An 18428-nucleotide genomic window follows, 5' to 3' on the forward strand; every position below is an offset into this window, starting at 1 on the left:
AAGTTGTAATAAGCATTTGCTAAATGGAAATGTGTAATGTACTGTAAGTACAAAAGTTCCCGATAACGGGTGTAGCGCTGCCTGTGGCGATATCTTTGGTCTTAGTTCTAAAGATGCAGTTAGGCCCCATCAGGGTTCTCAAATGAATTTATGACTTTTTTGATTTTTTCAAATCTTGAATTTTATAAATTTTTGTAAATATATATATGTTTTAGTCAACAATCATAAATGGTGATAAGTTATTCATATTTCTGTAAAATATTTTACACATATAAGTATTTAGAAAGAACTTCTAAACACCTTCATGTAATTATCAATTCTCAGAACTTGTAATAAAAATTTGCCAAATGGAAATGTGTATTGTACTGTAAGTACAAAAGCTTCCGATACTGGTGTTCTCAAATGTTACAGTTTATGACTGCAATAAATGTCAGGTGTTTATTCCTAGAATTTCGGTGTCTCTGTTCTTCTTTCGAATGCTTCGAGAAATTCTCACTAGTGTTCTTGCTCTTCAGTAGACACGACACGTTATCATTTTGTTCTAGTGCGATCTTACTTGTTAGAATAACTAGCTCTATAAAATTCATCCTGTTATTTTCAAGTAAGTTTATAAGAAATATAATATTCCTGGAAAATAATAATAATTACTATTTTATTTCGCGTTCGATATATATAACGGGTTTTAGATCATTTTTTTATTGTCAGCATGTCAGATTCGGAATTTGACATCGAAGAACTGTCAATGTCTGAGAGTGAATCAGACAGCTGCATCAGCATTGATGAAGATGGATTATCAGATCACAGTGAAGATGGATCAGATCACAGCGACGATGGAGTCGACACCTCTATAAGAAAATGGGTGGAAATAAACAAGGATGATCCTCCACCACCTCCTCCGCGATTTCCTTTTCGGGGAAGTTCAGGATGCAATTTCACCCTTGCGGATTATTTTGACCCTTTAGCGTACTTTCTATTATTTTTTAATTTGGAATTAATAAACATGATTGTAACCGAAACGAACAACTTCGCATTGCAACAGGCACGGTCATCAAGGGATCAGTGGGAGCCAGTGACAGTCGAAGAAATATATATATTTCTAACGATTAGTATATTGCAAGGACTGTTGTACAAACCCAGTGAGAAAATGTACTGGTCCAGGAATAAACTTATAGAAACCCCAATTTTCGGTAAACTAATGAAAAGAACAAGATACGAGGAAATAAAAAAAAATTTACATTTTGAAAACAATACCAATTTTAATCCCGAAACACACGATAATCCAAAACTTTGGAAGATTTGGCCGATAATAAATAATTTAAATTCAAAATTTTCCCAATATTATACCCCGCAACAAAATATCAGCATCGACGAGAGCCTCCTATTATTCAAAGGCCGTCTTTCCTGGAAGCAGTACATTCCTCAGAAACGGTCTCGTTACGGTGTCAAATTTTTTATGTTATGTGAATCGGAAACTGGATATTTGCACAACTTTCTAATTTATACAGGAAAAGGCACTTGCCTAAATAAAAAATACGGGCATTTTTTATTTACGTCACAAGTTGTGCTATCATTACTGGACCCGTTGTTAGACAAGGGATATTGTCTAACTACGGATAATTATTATACTTCCCCACAATTAGCAGATTATCTAATAACGCGCAAAACAGATTGTTGTGGAACACTACGAACAACAAGAAAAGATGTACCGAAAATATTACACAAAAAAAAATTAAAAAAAGGAGAGACTGTGGCAATGCAGAGAGGTAAAGTGCTGATACAAAAATGGCATGACAGGAGAACAGTCACTTTCCTCTCTACTTTCCACAGTGCTACAATGGTAAGTACAGAAACGCGTACCGGTAATGTACTAATGAAGCCACAAGTTGTTGTTCACTACAACAAAACTATGGGAGGTGTTGACCTTTTAGATCAGCATCTCCATGATTATACTGTGGCAAGAAAAAGAGGGAAGAAGTATTACAAAAAAATATTTTTCCAGTTACTAGACATTTCACTTTATAATGCCTATGTGTTATATAAAAAAAATGGTGGACAGAAACCAAACATGCTATTTCGACTGACTCTAATAGAACGACTGATAACCACATACCACACCGTAACGATGGCCAGTAAACATGGTCGGACGAGAACTGCAGGTCCGTTAAGACTTACGGAAAAACATTTCCCGGACTTTATTCCGCCGACCGACAAAAAAGTAGCTCCCACTAGATGTTGTGTTGTCTGTTGTAAAAAGAACAAGGACGGAAAAAAAATTAGACGAGAAACAAGATATCAATGTGAACAATGTCAGGTGGCCATGTGTCCGGCCCCTTGTTTTAAGATTTATCACACAAAAGAAAATTTTTAATATTATTTCCAACTTAAGTGTAATTTGTATTGGTGTAAATTGCTTATTTATATTATTTTTATATTCTGATTTGTATGCTTTTTTTATCATTATACTTTTTTATATTTTTATCTCTTTATTTTGATATTTTTCATTTTTATTTTTTTGTGATTATAGCTATGTACTATACAATATGTAAAGTATAGTATATTATGTATATTTGTAAATATTTTTTTTTCATTGTAAATATATTTTTTTTTCATTGTAAATATTTTATTTTTTCATTTATGTTACTTATAACTTTACTTTTATTTCATTAAATTTATTTTCATTTTATGTTGTATTATGTTTCATTTCTTAAATTATTTTTAAACGCTAAGCGACGCTAACTACAAATGGCAGCTTTCCAGCACGACACGGGAGTCATGCAGACAAGCCAACATTGCAGGCTCCTGTACCCCTGTAAAGTTGGCTATCCAAAGGGAAAGATGCCATTTAGGAACCAACTTTGGTGCATTCACAAAAATTAAAAAAATATTTGTTTTTCAATTAAAATGAAGTGTTTTTTTAAATATTTAACAACAAAATGATTTTCCGAATGACATGCCAGTTGGAAGACATGTATGAAACGGGTTAAAATAAATTACTCGCAAAATGTACAGTACATCACAAACGTAACATTTACTTGTTAGCATCTTGTCGACTCGTGGAATGCATCGCATCTACTCCTCAATCTTATCGTTAGGAACACGGAAGAAATGTCTCTTCTCGTTTGATGACTTATATCCTACCTTGCATCCTGGCACAAAGCACGTTGGCATTTTTATGTAGCTAAAACTACAATTATTATAGGTCGAAATCACTGACTTCTGTATTATACACAGCAAGAACATCGCTCTTCTGCCAACAGAGGCGCCAACTAGCGGCAAATATTGGCTCTAGCTAAGTTTGAACTATTAGTCGAAAAACCAGTTAAGTAGCTGAGTTTTGTCGGGTCGACTTGTTGATTTTCGTTAATAAATTTTGTTTTGGATTATAGACAATTGTACATAGTTAAATTCGATTTACTAATTAAATATATTTGAAACTTTTGCTTTGACTTGATATTTGTCGTTATTCTTACCAAATTTTTCGGTGCACGCGTAAAAGCCCAGGCCTGGCAAACTAATCTTGAATCCGCGTGAAGTACCCGTTAGGTTAACGGAAGTTTTACCGGCCGTAGTTAGTGTCGGTTTCCTAAGATACTAAAAATAGTACTTTACATTTCGTTCTCACTAACAAATTTTATAAAAATTTAATACAGATTTTCCTTGCGGCATTTCATCACAAGTTTGTTAATCAATTTTTGCAATTGTTTCATTACCTTTTTTTCAATAAAATTAATCAATTAACTGCATTATAAATGATCCACGAAGAAACTGAACTAAAAATTTTTATAAGAAGTGACTGAATATTTCTCTGTGTTTAAGAGTAAAGATAAATGATGGATAAAACAAAAACAAATAGACAAACTACAGAGGACATTATTATTTTAAATTAAAAATATGACTAAAAATTGCAACCCGGAATTTCCTAATTATGTGTTAGTGCATCAATAAGTGATATTTTTCTACATCCTTGGTTTTGATACTGAATGTTTCTCACATTTAAGAGACTGGAGAATATCGAGTATACAGAATTGGCCATCTGAAAAAAAAATGAAATATTGTACCACAAAACAATAAAGTATTAAACATTTTGATATTTTAAGTTGTAATAAATAAATAAAACAGTTTTTTGTTTTTTTGATTTAAAGTATTACTCTTGAACATGATGTCACAAGATGCTTTCTTTAAAAAAACCATCAACGAGTTGCGTAAGGGGAAAGATCTAGGGTGCAATTTCCGGCAACATTTAAAATTGCGCCATTTGTTATGACATTTTATTATTGATAACTTTAAATATTTGTTGTTATTATAAAATGGCACATAGCTTAATTTTGAAGATAGAATGGGATTTATAAAAATTATAAATGTTAATATCGTGTAAAATTGTCATTAAGTCCGATCCCACTCGAGATATGACTAATGACTCCTTTTATCTTTGCACCCCGTCGAATTTTAACCATAAAAATTTAACAGCGTCGGACATCCTAATACGCCATCCTCCAAGCAGAATTTCAGAAAATTTCAACTAAAAGTACAGGAGTTATTAAGCTTCAATGAGGGTGAACAAAATCGTGCCCCACGTCCTGCCACACACAAACATCAATATATACCAGTGGCGTGTTGTCATCGGAAGCGGTGGAAACGCCACTTCTCTTGTATTTTCTAAAATATAAATGTTTATATTTTAACGTAGTTTGAATTAATTAATGTTTTATTATAATTGCATTATGTATCTTATTACAAATTTCTATACTACATGTGAAATAAACGATAAGATTGCTATTGTATATTCGAATATCAGTGGCAGAATGGAAGCGTTGTATTGTCGAAACCACGTCTGCTTCCAAGCAGCCAGATTATAGGCATTGACGCATGCGCTTTACAGAGCACCAACCTGGCGGTTTAGCTGGTGGAAGCTACACACGTATAACGCTTCCAATGATTCTATTCCGAACCGGTTCTGGGCTGTTAGCCGCCCTCGCCCGATTATGTGAATCATAAGTACAGTACATTTATAACTTACCAGTAATTCCTATCGGTTGGGTTATGTTTTTATGATAGTTCTGTACAGTTGACAAAAGTTTTAAAAATATCCATCAAAATATTTGTTATTTTTATTCTGCCCACCCATCTTATATTACGGATTTCAATGTTAAACCAGTGATATTACGATTTTGTACTGCCCATCTATAATAAGGGTATATAGAAAAAAACGTGTACAATTCTTGTACAATGTTAAAAAATTAACTGTTACTTTGGCAGCATCATTTACAACCAAATTTAATGAGACGCACGAGGTACTGTACAAAAAAGCTCCAGCGTTTATTTTTCTTAAATTTACAATTTCCAAGACTACAAATATTTAGGTACAAAGTAACCGGTTTCAACTTCTTTCTACTTAAGAAGTAATTAAATAATTTTTTTAAAAAAACTTTTTGCCATGTGGGCACTAAGAGGGCCTCTTACAGCAAGCCCAGTATGGGTTCGGCCCGGCCCGCAATGGGGCAGCCGGGTGGTGAGGGACGGGGAACGACATATCTGAATGCATCACCCCCGAAAAATTCCTGGGGATTTTTCAACTCGTCTGGATTCGATTCCAGGTCCCTCAGGGCGGCAGGCTTCTAACCTTGACCGCGCGGCCATCCGGCCGTAATTAAATAATTAAGAGATTAGGGAATTGGGGGCATAAATAAAACCTTGCCGAAAGAGCAGGAATTTTACTTAAACAAAAGCTTAACCTGGTTCGGTTAAGCTGTAGAGATGAGCCGAGTACAGTGCGGAATAATTTCTTCGTAATATTAGATAATAAAGACAGAAATTTTTCCAGTTCAATGAGTGACTAAAAAGTTGTAAATTTTGGAAATTTTCGTGGTCACTGCTCCTAAAACGAATTAGAAAACAAATGACGGACAATCTACTTAGTATTAAGTTTAACATATTTAGATTTTTACAGCTATGGTGAGAAACGTTTAAAATTTACAACAACCCTGTCGCGTTCTTTCAAGTACACTAGTGATGCGACGAGAGGCATTTGACATTGACCGGTACTGGCACCCTCGGGATTTGTCATGCACACCTACCTGGACCGTCTCCGATTCCATCATTAGCCACTCGTATCGAGCCATTCGACTAAGTGAATTGTTTTAAAATTTAAAAAGTAAAGAATATTTTATGTTAATTTTATGTACGTTTCTTTACAAAGCTATATTTAATTATAATTTTCTTTAAAAGTATATTAATTAATAGAATTGAACAATATATTGTACCAGGTATCTACATTCACTGCACATTTTATTTCACCGAGTAAGTTTTTATAATTTATTTTTAATTTCATGCGTTATATCGTGGCTAGCAATTCAGAATGTAATTGTGATGTTAAAAATACATTTAGAGAAGTCTACGGTTTTTACTGGCTTATCGAACAAATGAATACGAATGGACCCTAGACTAGAGATGGGCAACCCTTTTCTACGTAAGGGCCGCATACAACAGAAAGAGGAAAAAAATGTTGGTAAACTACAATTATTTATTCATGTATAATTATAAATTAGCATAGGTATACTTAATTTAGCTTCTGGAACTGATGTAAATGTAATATATTGGAAATATTCGGTTAAATATTCGTAACTGCTAGTTTTAAATTAGTTTTGATGTGTCTGTTAGCCGGTTTCTTGTTTTAATTTTTACTAAATTCATTGCGGGAAAAACTATTCACATACAGAGGTTGTAAAAATAAAGTTTGAATTTTTGCTGCATACTTCCTTAAACTAGAAAATTGATATATTTATTCACATGTTATGTGTCACAAAATATATGAATGTGGGCCGCAGGTTGCTCATCCCTGCCCTAGACCATCACTGACACGCAATTAACTGATTGCCCCTGGAAGTCAGCTTCTTACAGAAACAGCTTCCCTATCATCAAATGTCATGACACGCCACTGATATATACAGAAAAATCCACAAATTTTGTTTTGCATTTTTCGACGTTTTCAAATTCTCTGAGTGCAAGAGGGTGAAAATATAACGGGGGGGTATTTTTGCCCGATTCCCATACTTTCCCTGTGTTATATATAACAGCCGGAAAGGTAAAAATTCACAGAAATCCCGAAACGTTACCCGTTGGCACTTTGTTAGTACGGTAGCAATTTGCGACCGTCTACCAGTATATCATTGGCCATTGAGAGAAGAAATCAACAATCACCGTTATAGAATATTTTAATGTTTCTCTACCACGAGGCAAGAAATTCCTCTCTGTAAAGTTTAAAGGTTTTACCTTGATGGGAAATTTCTTTGTTATGTTGAAGAAGTCTTCCATTGAAAACGACAAAGAAGCTTTTCCAAATCTCTTCATGAAATTCAAAATCTGTTCAAACAAATCATTTGCGTGAATTGTCTAATCTGGCACAATAATTAATTGTCAAAAATGAGTTTAATTCGTGAAATATAATTATAATTTTATAATAAATACAAGGCGCGTTTCTTAATTATAAAGGAAATCATTTTACTTGAAAAAATGATATTAAAATCCTGTACAGTATTTTGATTTCAGAAGCCATAAAAACCCCTAACATTGAAAGTCCATCAAAATTATCCGAAAACAGAAACTTAAAATTATTAAAGAAAGCTCTAACAATGGTATTACCTTGAAATTATTGTCATCACATCTAGACTTTCTGTAAGAAAATCCTTTGACGGATTTTTAAGACATAAACGACTATAGTGTAAAGAAAGACCGAGCAATTTCTTCTGTTACTAATAAGACTATCAGATTGAAATGGCAAAAGAAGTGATATCCTACTACATGGTTGTCCAACTGTTTTCCTAATGGGCCAAATTAGAAATTTACATATATTCAGCAGGCGAAAAAGGTACTTTATATAAATATATAGTTTTAAAAAGTTCAAAATGTGAGTATCAAATTTTAATAACAAATATATATAATTACAAAAAAATACTGTATAACTGACTGTAAATAAATTATACTCACACAAAATAAGAATAATTTAAATACGATTTTTGATATTGCTTTCCTTTTAAACTATTTTTAATATCTGCTTTTATGGTATTAATCTTAATTCTAAGAATGTTAGGTTGAGTAATTCCCATTTAACTATTTCTTTCAGCAATTTTGATGTTTTTCGTGCACGAAAAGAATTATTTACAGCAGTATGAACTACTCCACATGCATAACAGCAGTTTTCTAGCACCAATTACGTCATTACGACATCAAAGCGTATCCAGTGAAACGAGAATAATTTTTACGACATACTAGTAGTAGTGGTTTGAGTAGCACTGATCACAAAATTAATTTCATGAGACATACTGATCACAAATTTAAATTAATTATTAAATGTTTTTATAAATTTGAATTAAATTCATTTTATTTCGACAATAAGGTAAAGTTTCCGTATTAATTATTAAATGGATAAAAATTCATTGAATAAGTTAAAATGATTCAATTTTTGCAGGCTGGTAACTAAATTTCTTTTTAAAATATATCAACTAGATATATACTTACAATTCATCGTGTTGAAACTTCTAATGAAAATTTACTTTTTATTTTTACTTAAATTTAAAAATATCGCGGTCGAGAATATTTGCTATAATAACATTTCAGTAAATTTAAAACATGACAATTTGAAATAATATTTTATTATTAGAAAATAAGTTGCACCGGTAATTTTTAAAATAAAAATTTGTCGAGTAAATTAAAACACAACTATTTGAAATAATGTTATAACAAAAAGACAAAGTTTAATATATTCTTTCTAATTATTAATTTGCATTAATAATTTTTACAATTTGTTCTAATACAGAAATAGTTTAATATAATAATTATCTAAATTATATTTCTTACTTATTTATTAAATGCCTATACAATGTATTCATTTTGAAAATATCTGGTTTTGTTTAATTAAGAATTGTTCGTAAGATAGAATATCACAAAAAGAACATTTCTTTTTAAAACATTTGTGGTAATAACAATTTCTAAAAATATTATCCAATCTTAGACATCCAAAGAAGTTCGATGTCTAAATAATTGTAGTTGCATTAAGAGAATAAAAATTTCTATCTGCCCATTTTTTGCCAATATTTGAGGATTTAGGTACTCCCAACTTTTCAATGTCAAATGATGGAACTTTTTATGTTATATATTGTTTCGGTTAAGTTTAAAAAATTAAATTTGCCCTCTCTTGTATTATATCGTACTTTTTATATAAATTAAATAAAATTTCATATACCTTACTATGAAAATTCCCAACATCCAAAATTATATTTTTTGTATGATAAATACAGCTCATGAAATTCACAAAATTAATTTTTCGAGTAAGATTACAAATTATTATTTAATTTAATTAATAAATTTTTATAATTTAAGTACATTTCGAGTAAATTAAGATCACAAATAATTTTTCAGGATATAAATAATTTGTCGTGTAATAGTTTTATTATCAATACTGAAATTAATTTTCTTGATTGATATTCGGGTACACAAAATAATATAACATTGAAATTATTTTGAAAAGGTTTTTAGGTTACAGTTTATTTAAGTGTTTCCACTGTTTTCTTCAGTTTATCTAAAGTAAGACATATTTCTGCATGTAAGTGCAGGAATAAATTTTCACGATGGCTGATGATAATTCTCGATTTAATTTTTGATATTTTGGAACTCGTCAATAAATTGTTGGTCAGGTTTTTGGTAACCAGAAACAAAATTCCAGTTTAAGTAATCTTGTAATTTGCTTAAAGTTGTGGTTTTTAATTTTTGGTATTTTAAAACTTCTTTTATATCTAACTTATGTATGAAGAGGATAATAAAATTATCTGAAAGAGGTTGGAATTTGGCAACTTTATTCCAATCAAATTTTAAGTAAATTAATTTTTCAAGAGAAATCTTGATCACAAAATTAACTTTAGATGTCTATTAAATTAAGATTACAAATAATTTGTTGTGTTTAATTTTTTTTCAGGTTATAAATTATTTTCAGTTCAGAAATTTCTCGGGTAAATTACAATTATAAATAATTCTATTCTCAAAAAAACTACTCAATCTGTTTTTTAGTTTTCATATTTAAGAAAACTTTTCAATCCAATTCATTTCTTTAGTTTTTATATTTAGAAAACTTTTAAATTTAATTTATTTCTTTAGTTTTCATGTAACATCTTGTAACAGTGTAACAGTTAGGCAAAGTTTAATATATTCTTTCTAATTATTAAATTTATTATTATAAAATGAATTTGCATTAATAATTTTTACAATTTGTTCTAATATAAAGAATAAATTAAAACGCGACAACTTAAAATAACATTTAGCAATAAGACAAAGTAAAATACAGAAATAGTTCAATATAATAATTATCTAAATTATATTTCTTACTTGTTTAATTAAGAATTGTTCGTAAAATAGAATATCGCAAAAAGAACATTTCTTTTTAAAATATTTGTGGTAATAACAATTTTTTTAAATATTATCCAATCTTAGACACCAAAGAAGTTCGATGTCTAAATAATTGTAGTTCCACTAAAAAAATGAAAATTTCTATCTGTCCAATTTTTGAGGATTTAGGTACTCCCAACTTTTCAATGTCAAATGATGGAATTTTTATGTTATATATTGCTTCGGTTAAGTTTAAACAATTAAATTCAATTTGTTCTCCCTTGTAATAAATTATATCGTACTTTTTATATAAATTAAATAAAATTCCATATGACATTCCCAACTTCCAAAATTATGTTTTTTATATGATAAATGCAGTTCGTGTAAAAAATTTTCCAAATTTAACAGATTTTTTTATCTCGTGGTGATAAATTATCAAAAGTGATGAATTGATTAGCAGTAGGAAAATTCCCTGTTCCTGAGGGGAAGTACATTTTTACATTAGTAGAATACAATTTATTAATAAATTTAACAGAACAATGGTTGTAATGGTTGTTTTATAATCAATTACATTTTAGTTTTACTTTGTTGTATTTAACAATAAGTTAAATTACAATTTACTTTTTATATTAAAATAATAGTAATACAACGGTATATATAATAAGCATTATTTTTCCCAATTTAATTTGATAAAGAAATGTAATGAATTTATTATAAAAATCTATCTACCCAAAATTGTTTGTATGTCTTGCTACAAACCCAATTTGTCTACATGAGGTGTTGAATGGAAGATTTTTGTCTCGAATCGTGAAAGCTTCGAAGTCAAGGATAACTCGTATATCACTGTTTAATGTTTTTATGGCCAACAGTCAATAAGTTGAAATGCTTCAAAATCTATCGGCATGTCATTCTGTAATTTTATATAAATAAAAATTAGGATTAATATTATTTTATATTTAATAAGAAAATAACGAAAAGATTTCATACATAAACATTTCTTACCGACCATATAGAATGTTCATTAATGTACCAAATGTTGTCTCGTCTTCCTATTTTTGATATTATATCACGATTATATTCAATTATTTCATCCATTTTATCAAATTGTTAATGTGAAATCTATAAAAATATAATTTTTAAAATTTATATTGTAATTGAATTGAAATGAAACTTGTTTTTAAAATTTACAAAATTTAGTTACTATAATGAAATGAAAGTAAAAGATATATTACAAGAATTTTACTCAAATTGTACAGTAGCAATAATGATAATAATAATATTACAAAATGGTCTTTCTTCAAATCAAATTTATACTGTGTGATCCAACTTATTAAACTTTGAATTACTATACGGTTTATACTAAACCATAATTTCTTTGAAATAATATTTATTTAACTGATAAACTCTAATTAAAGATATTAAATTTATAAAATGAAACTGTGATTATATACATTTTTTTTTATTATAAACTCATTTCACCTCAATGAAAATTATTACATATCAACGAACTTTAAGAATAAATTTTACAACAATAAGGTGGTTTATTTTAAAAACAACTTATTTAATTAAGCTAACTAAAAACATAATAAAATTGTAACACTATCTGTATTAGTTATATATTATAGTACGTACAATTAGATTAGTTTTAAATATATTTAAAAAATTTATATATAATATGATTACATTTATTTATTTAATATTAACTTATTATCAATAATATTATCATTTTAATTAATTTCTATACATTTAAATTTATATTACTGAGTATTTATTTAAATATAATTAAGAAAGAGTTTAAAGAATATTAAACTCCAAGAAAACGAACCTCTGATTGTAATTCCTAAAAATTTGTTTTTCACATGATAGATATAAACCCTACAAATAATTGCTGAATTCTTATGTCTAACTGTTAACTTTTTAAAAATAATAGATTCGTTATAAAAATGAATTTTGCTGAACTTTTCCCTTCAGTTTATCTAAAACATGACATATTTCTGCAAGTAAGTGAAGTAATTAATTTACATAAAGTCGGCAAAAATTTTTCGTATTTCAGAAATAAGTTATATAGTACTTTTAAACTCTATCACTTCGCGCCTACTCCCTAAAATTTTGTTTCTCATATGATACATATAAACCGTGCAAATAATCTACAGATGAAAAGAAGGAATTATAAGTCATTTGAACAGTTTATAATAAATTTTATTTTAACAATAAGTTTAATATATTGTGTTTAGCTATCAAATTTATCCTAATGTCAGAGTAAATTAAAACACGACAATTTCAAATAATATAACACCGAAATTTCTTTAGCTATACTAATCATAAATCTTATTGTTAAAATAAAATTATTTTAATTAAGGCAAAGTTTAATATATTTAGTTTAATTATGAAATTAAATTGTGCTGATTTGCAATAATAATAATAATTTTTAAAACAGCAATTTAAAATAATATAACATTAAAGTTTTGTTGATTGTAACAAAAAATTACAGCTCTATTTATACTTAAATTCAAAGGATATTGACAGGTTTTTACTACAATAGTTATAGAATGAAGCTGATAAAATTTATAAAGCAAAATTTCAAAAATTGTTTGTGGAATAACATGGTTCATCTGAGTTTCATATTTTATAAACTCATCAATATAGTTTAAAATTCTACCACTCTTCATAAATTGATGTTAAACTTGTGAACTTTTCGAAGATTTACTTTTATCTAGAGTTAGGTCTAAGTCAAAGGCAAACTTTTAAATAAAAATACTTACTTTCTGAAGAGGATGATCTTGTATAAGAGGTTCTTGCAAATTTCAGTATTGATAATAAAACTATTACACGACAAATTATTTATATCCTGAAAAATTATTTGTGATCTTAATTTACTCGAAATGTACTTAAATTATAAAAATTTATTAATTAAATTAAATAATAATTTGTAATCTTACTCGAAAAATTAATTTTGTGAATTTCATGAGCTGTATTTATCATGCAAAAAATATTATTTTGGATGTTGGGAATTTTCATAGTAAGGTATATGAAATTTTATTTAATTTATATAAAAAGTGCGATATAATACAAGAGAGGGCAAATTTAATTTTTTAAACTTAACCGAAACAATATATAACATAAAAAGTTCCATCATTTGACATTGAAAAGTTGGGAGTACCTAAATCCTCAAATATTGGCAAAAAAATGGGCAGATAGAAATTTTTATTCTCTTAATGCAACTACAATTATTTAGACATCGAACTTCTTTGGATGTCTAAGATTGGATAATATTTTTAGAAATTGTTATTACCACAAATGTTTTAAAAAGAAATGTTCTTTTTGTGATATTCTATCTTACGAACAATTCTTAATTAAACAAAACCAGATATTTTCAAAATGAATACATTGTATAGGCATTTAATAAATAAGTAAGAAATATAATTTAGATAATTATTATATTAAACTATTTCTGTAAGTAGTAGTGGTTTGGGAAGCTTTGATCACAAAATTAATTTTATTTTAACAATAATGCAAAGTTTCTGTATTAATTATTAAATGTTTTAATATCTGAGAAAATTAAAACATGACAATTGTATGAAATAATATAACACCAAAACTATTTTTGAAATTTTTTTTATTTTATTTAAGCTTTTCCAGTTTTTTCATTTACTTTATCTAAAACATGACACATTTCTGCAAGTAAGTGGAGTAATAAATTTTGGTGATTGTTGACAATATATTCCCGGTCTATTTTTTGATATTTTAAGATGTAATACCAAGAAAGTTCATTTTGGAAGTCGTCTATAAATTGCTGGTCAAGTATTTGGTAACGAGAAACATAATTCCAGTTTAGATAATCTTTTAATACGCGTAAAGTCATAGTTTTTAATCGTTGGTATTTTAAAATTTTTTTTATATCAAACTTATGTATGTATCGCCTAATAAAATTATCTGAAAGAATTTGAAATTCGGCAACTTTATTCCAATCAAGATATTGTGAAAAGCTGGTTAAGAATGATTCGTCTAACACCTGATATTCGCAAATTAAATCCCATTTTGCATATTTAATATGTTTTTCAATAAATGAAGTAGAGAATATATAGTTTTTCCATAGGATTTCCCAATTTAACTTATCAGCGAATTCAGAAATGAATGTGAGAGATAAATCGTTTCGTTGACTGATGATATCCCAGTCAATATAATTTCTTAAATGACGAATATTATTTTCTTCTAATGGCGAAAACGAAGAATCCCCCCAATCAATTAGCAGTTGAGTATTGTCTATAAAGAAACAAAATTGTTTTTTGTTAGGAAATATTTATTTAATTAATTACATAATACGATACAGTATTCATATTAATAACATTTTATTATATGGATATCACAATAGAATACATTATTATTCAAATTGAATACATATGTAAATGGATAACATTATTTAAATTGAGTACATATATTAACAGATACAAAATTATTTATTACATTTCATACAGTCACATCTTGTAAAATATTTGTCATATATTGGTAATGTTATTTTATCATTTTATTACAAAAAATTTACATTCATGTGTTTTATTCTTAGACAGTTTTAATGATGCTGCTTTAAACACAGATAACTTTTATTACAAACACTACGTATTACATAAGTATGTTTTCGTTTGCTTACTATTAAAAATCTGTATTGCGAAGATGATGATGATATCAAAAAATCTGTAAGAATTAAGAGTAGAAGCTGTAATGACCGAATGATACCACATCTATTCCATTATCTAGAATGAATTTTTTATCATAAAATGGAGAAAGCGAAATTTTGTTCTGCAGGTACGTTGTTACTACATGATTTTTGCTTTTAATTCCATATTGCTGATGTCTTAATAGCTCTGTGTTGAATAAAACTTCTTTATATTTATCGTGATTAAATGTTTTTATAACAGATTTTTTAATACCTTTAGCGGTTTTTTTATTTTGTTTATCAAAAATATAAGAATACATCTTTGGTTTTAAAGAACAAAATTCAATTATTGGTTTTGAAAGTGTTTCATCTTTAAAATATCCTAATTTATTTTTGTTCATTTCATTATATAATTTGTGAGTTTTAGGATAGTTACTAAAATCAAAAATATCAGGGAATGATTTAAAATCCTCATAAATATCATTTGTATAAATTTGAAGTGTTAATGAATCTGTGTCAGTATATAATAAATGTACGTTTTCACCATATCTGTTTTTAAATACTTTATAAAATGTTTCATACATATGTAATTTGCTTAATTCTAATACACAAAAACCTATATAAATAGGTTTGTCTAAGCATAAATTAGGTTTCTTCATTTTAAAAATTGTGAGATTATCATTTATAATTTGAAATTGTTCTACACATGGTTTAGATAGATAGCGACAATATTGATTTAATGTTGTAGCTGCTTTTAAGTTAATACGCTTTCTTACATTTTGACATGTTTTGCCAAAAAAACTATTATTCATTAATTTAAAAAATGATTTGTCAAAATCATTAGTTGATTCTTGTCTTTTTTTATTATTAAAATATATATATTTTTTAAGCCATGCACTTTGACAAAATGCCAATACTCTATGAATTTTAGTTACTATCAGGCCCTCTTCTAGATAAAATTTTAAATTTCTATAATGAACCACATAGTTTGTTTTATCAAAAAGAGTAGGAATTAATTTTTTACTATTAGTATATTTTAAATTTAATTTATCTAGTACTGTTTTTTGATAATTAGATAATAAATCATACGGAATGGCAGTGTGTTCAACAGCTAGCGGCAAATTATCGTGTCTATCATGAATATATTCGGGATATTTTAAATCAACTTCTAAGATATATCCTATGCTATTTTCATCAGATATATTAGCTATGTCTAAAGCATCTATTTCATCTTTGTGCAGCCATCTAAAATTATTTACAGGTAAGTATGCACTCATTACAAACCCATAAAGATTATTTGCATCTATCGACAGAATATAATTATGAGGTTGATTTTTATCATATGTTTCGGGTATTAATGGATTATTAGCTTGCGCAAATCTTTTCCTGCTAAACTTACTCCCCCCTCATTCCATTTTCAATAAATAAATACATATCAAGATCATTAAATAATTCTAATTCAATTTTTGTCATTTTTAAACCACAATTCCATGTTAAATCAGGTGTTGTTATAAAATATACAGGATCTAAATTATAATATGTTAAACTTAATTTTCTAAAATTTTGGAATATATCTGCTAATAATATGGTATCGACATATTGATATAATTTTAAATAGTCCTTGAAAGTTTCACAGCGAAATTTTTTCCAAACTAATTGTGCATGATTATAATCATCATCTGTAATATTTTCTCCTGATAATTCGTTATAAAAACATTTTTTTGGTGGTAGCTGTATTTCATCTAATATTTGTTCATTTTTAAAATAGGAATATGGAAAAATTCCTTTTCTTTTTAATAATTCTCTATATTTGTAATGACGAAAAAAATGATTAAAAATTGGAAAATTATAATTCGCATTTTTTAAATTATCAGTTAAAACAGAGAGAGAAGAATTTAAAAACTGATAACTGTCAATAAATTTAAAATAATCTAATGAAAATGTTGTAAATTTTTCTGAATTTATTGGAATAATTCTAATTTTTGAAAATAATTTAGAAGGTATATTTTTAAAAATTAAATGCGAATCATAACCTGAAAAATTGTGCAATATAATTGGGATAAACGTTTTTAGTCTATAATTTAAATTGCATTTATTATGAGCCCACCCCTCGAAAACAACCTGTTTGGTGATCGTGGTCCATTACACGGATATCATCATCATCAAATTTTTCATTACAAATATGACATAAATATCTTGAATTATTAGTAACAGTATTTAAATTAATTTCAACATTATGACTTATTTTACTTAACAAATTATTCAACTGGTTTTGAATATCAATTAAAAAATTATTAACAGCATTATCACCACAATAAAAATTAGCATATATTATTTTATCCTCGTTTTCAATAATTATAATCGAATAACATATAGGTTTATGAATTTCAACGATTTTAGTAAAACTTTCTTTAGGATTTATTTCATTAGAAGAAACCTTTTCCAAAATTGATTCAAAATCTGCAAATATGCAGATTGGGTGAAATAATGATTTTTCATGAGAATGAAATTTGGTGATTGCTTCTTTTCCTTTCGGGATGGATACTTTTTGATATTTATGATTAGAACAAAATTTGAGATGGTCATTTAAAGTACATTCTCTTTTAAAACCATTTAAACATCTTTTGCAAAATTTTCTTGGTGAAAATTTGTCTGACATTAGTCTATTAAAATTTCTAATTAAAAAATAATGAGATTTATATAATAACAAATCTATTTCTTTTTCAAAATGAAATTTGCTTATATAAATCGGATAAATTAGTTTGTTTTCGTATCCATATACATTAATATTTAAACAATTATTTTTTTCAAATATCGGAATATTTTTAACATTTACAGGAAATTTTAAACTATTTATATTTAAATATTTTAAATATTTCCTATACAAATATATAGAATTTTTGTTGGTATTAACTGTTGGATACATATTAGCAATTATACAATATAAAAAACATTGATTGTCTGAACATTTTATATTTAACACACAATGTTTATTAACTATATGTTTTGGAAGAATAATATTACCACATCCTCCAATTTCATTTTTGTATATTCCTATATGAACATCTATAAATATAATTTCTTTCAGTATCCACCCCGATCCATATTTTATAAACTCATCAATATGGTTTAAAATTGTATCAAATGCATTCATTAATTTTTCATTAATCATATACGAGGATAAAATATGCTCAACACGGCTAGAAAAATAAACATCTTGATACTCTATAATATCATCATCTTTATATTTTAAAAATTTAGTTTTTAAATTTATTAAAAATTTTCTTCTACAAACAAAATTATCCTTAGCTAAAATATTATAAATACTAGATGTTATTTTTTCAAAAAAGACAGATGGATCAGAATTTTCTAAAATAAGAGCACGATAAGTTTTAGCATA

The 18428-nt window shown here is 27.4% G+C and overlaps 1 protein-coding gene across 1 annotated transcript; it reads left to right on the plus strand.

Moving 5' to 3' along the window:
* The first annotated feature begins 706 nt into the window (after nucleotides 1-706).
* On the plus strand, nucleotides 707-2397 carry LOC136982540 (piggyBac transposable element-derived protein 4-like). Its single transcript, XM_067279034.1, has one exon. The coding sequence runs from the start codon at nucleotides 707-709 to the stop codon at nucleotides 2366-2368; it is 1662 nt and encodes a 553-aa protein (XP_067135135.1). The 3' UTR covers nucleotides 2369-2397.
* The last annotated feature ends 16031 nt before the right edge of the window (nucleotides 2398-18428 follow it).

Source organism: Centruroides vittatus, unplaced genomic scaffold (assembly GCF_030686945.1).
Source record: "Centruroides vittatus isolate TY-2023 unplaced genomic scaffold, ASM3068694v2 contig_854, whole genome shotgun sequence".
Lineage (NCBI taxonomy): Eukaryota > Metazoa > Arthropoda > Arachnida > Scorpiones > Buthidae > Centruroides > Centruroides vittatus.

What these genes read in the sequence shown, in the direction of transcription:
- LOC136982540 (XM_067279034.1), top strand. Translation starts at nt 707, where the DNA reads ATGTCAGATTCGGAATTTGACATCGAAGAACTGTCAATGTCTGAGAGT.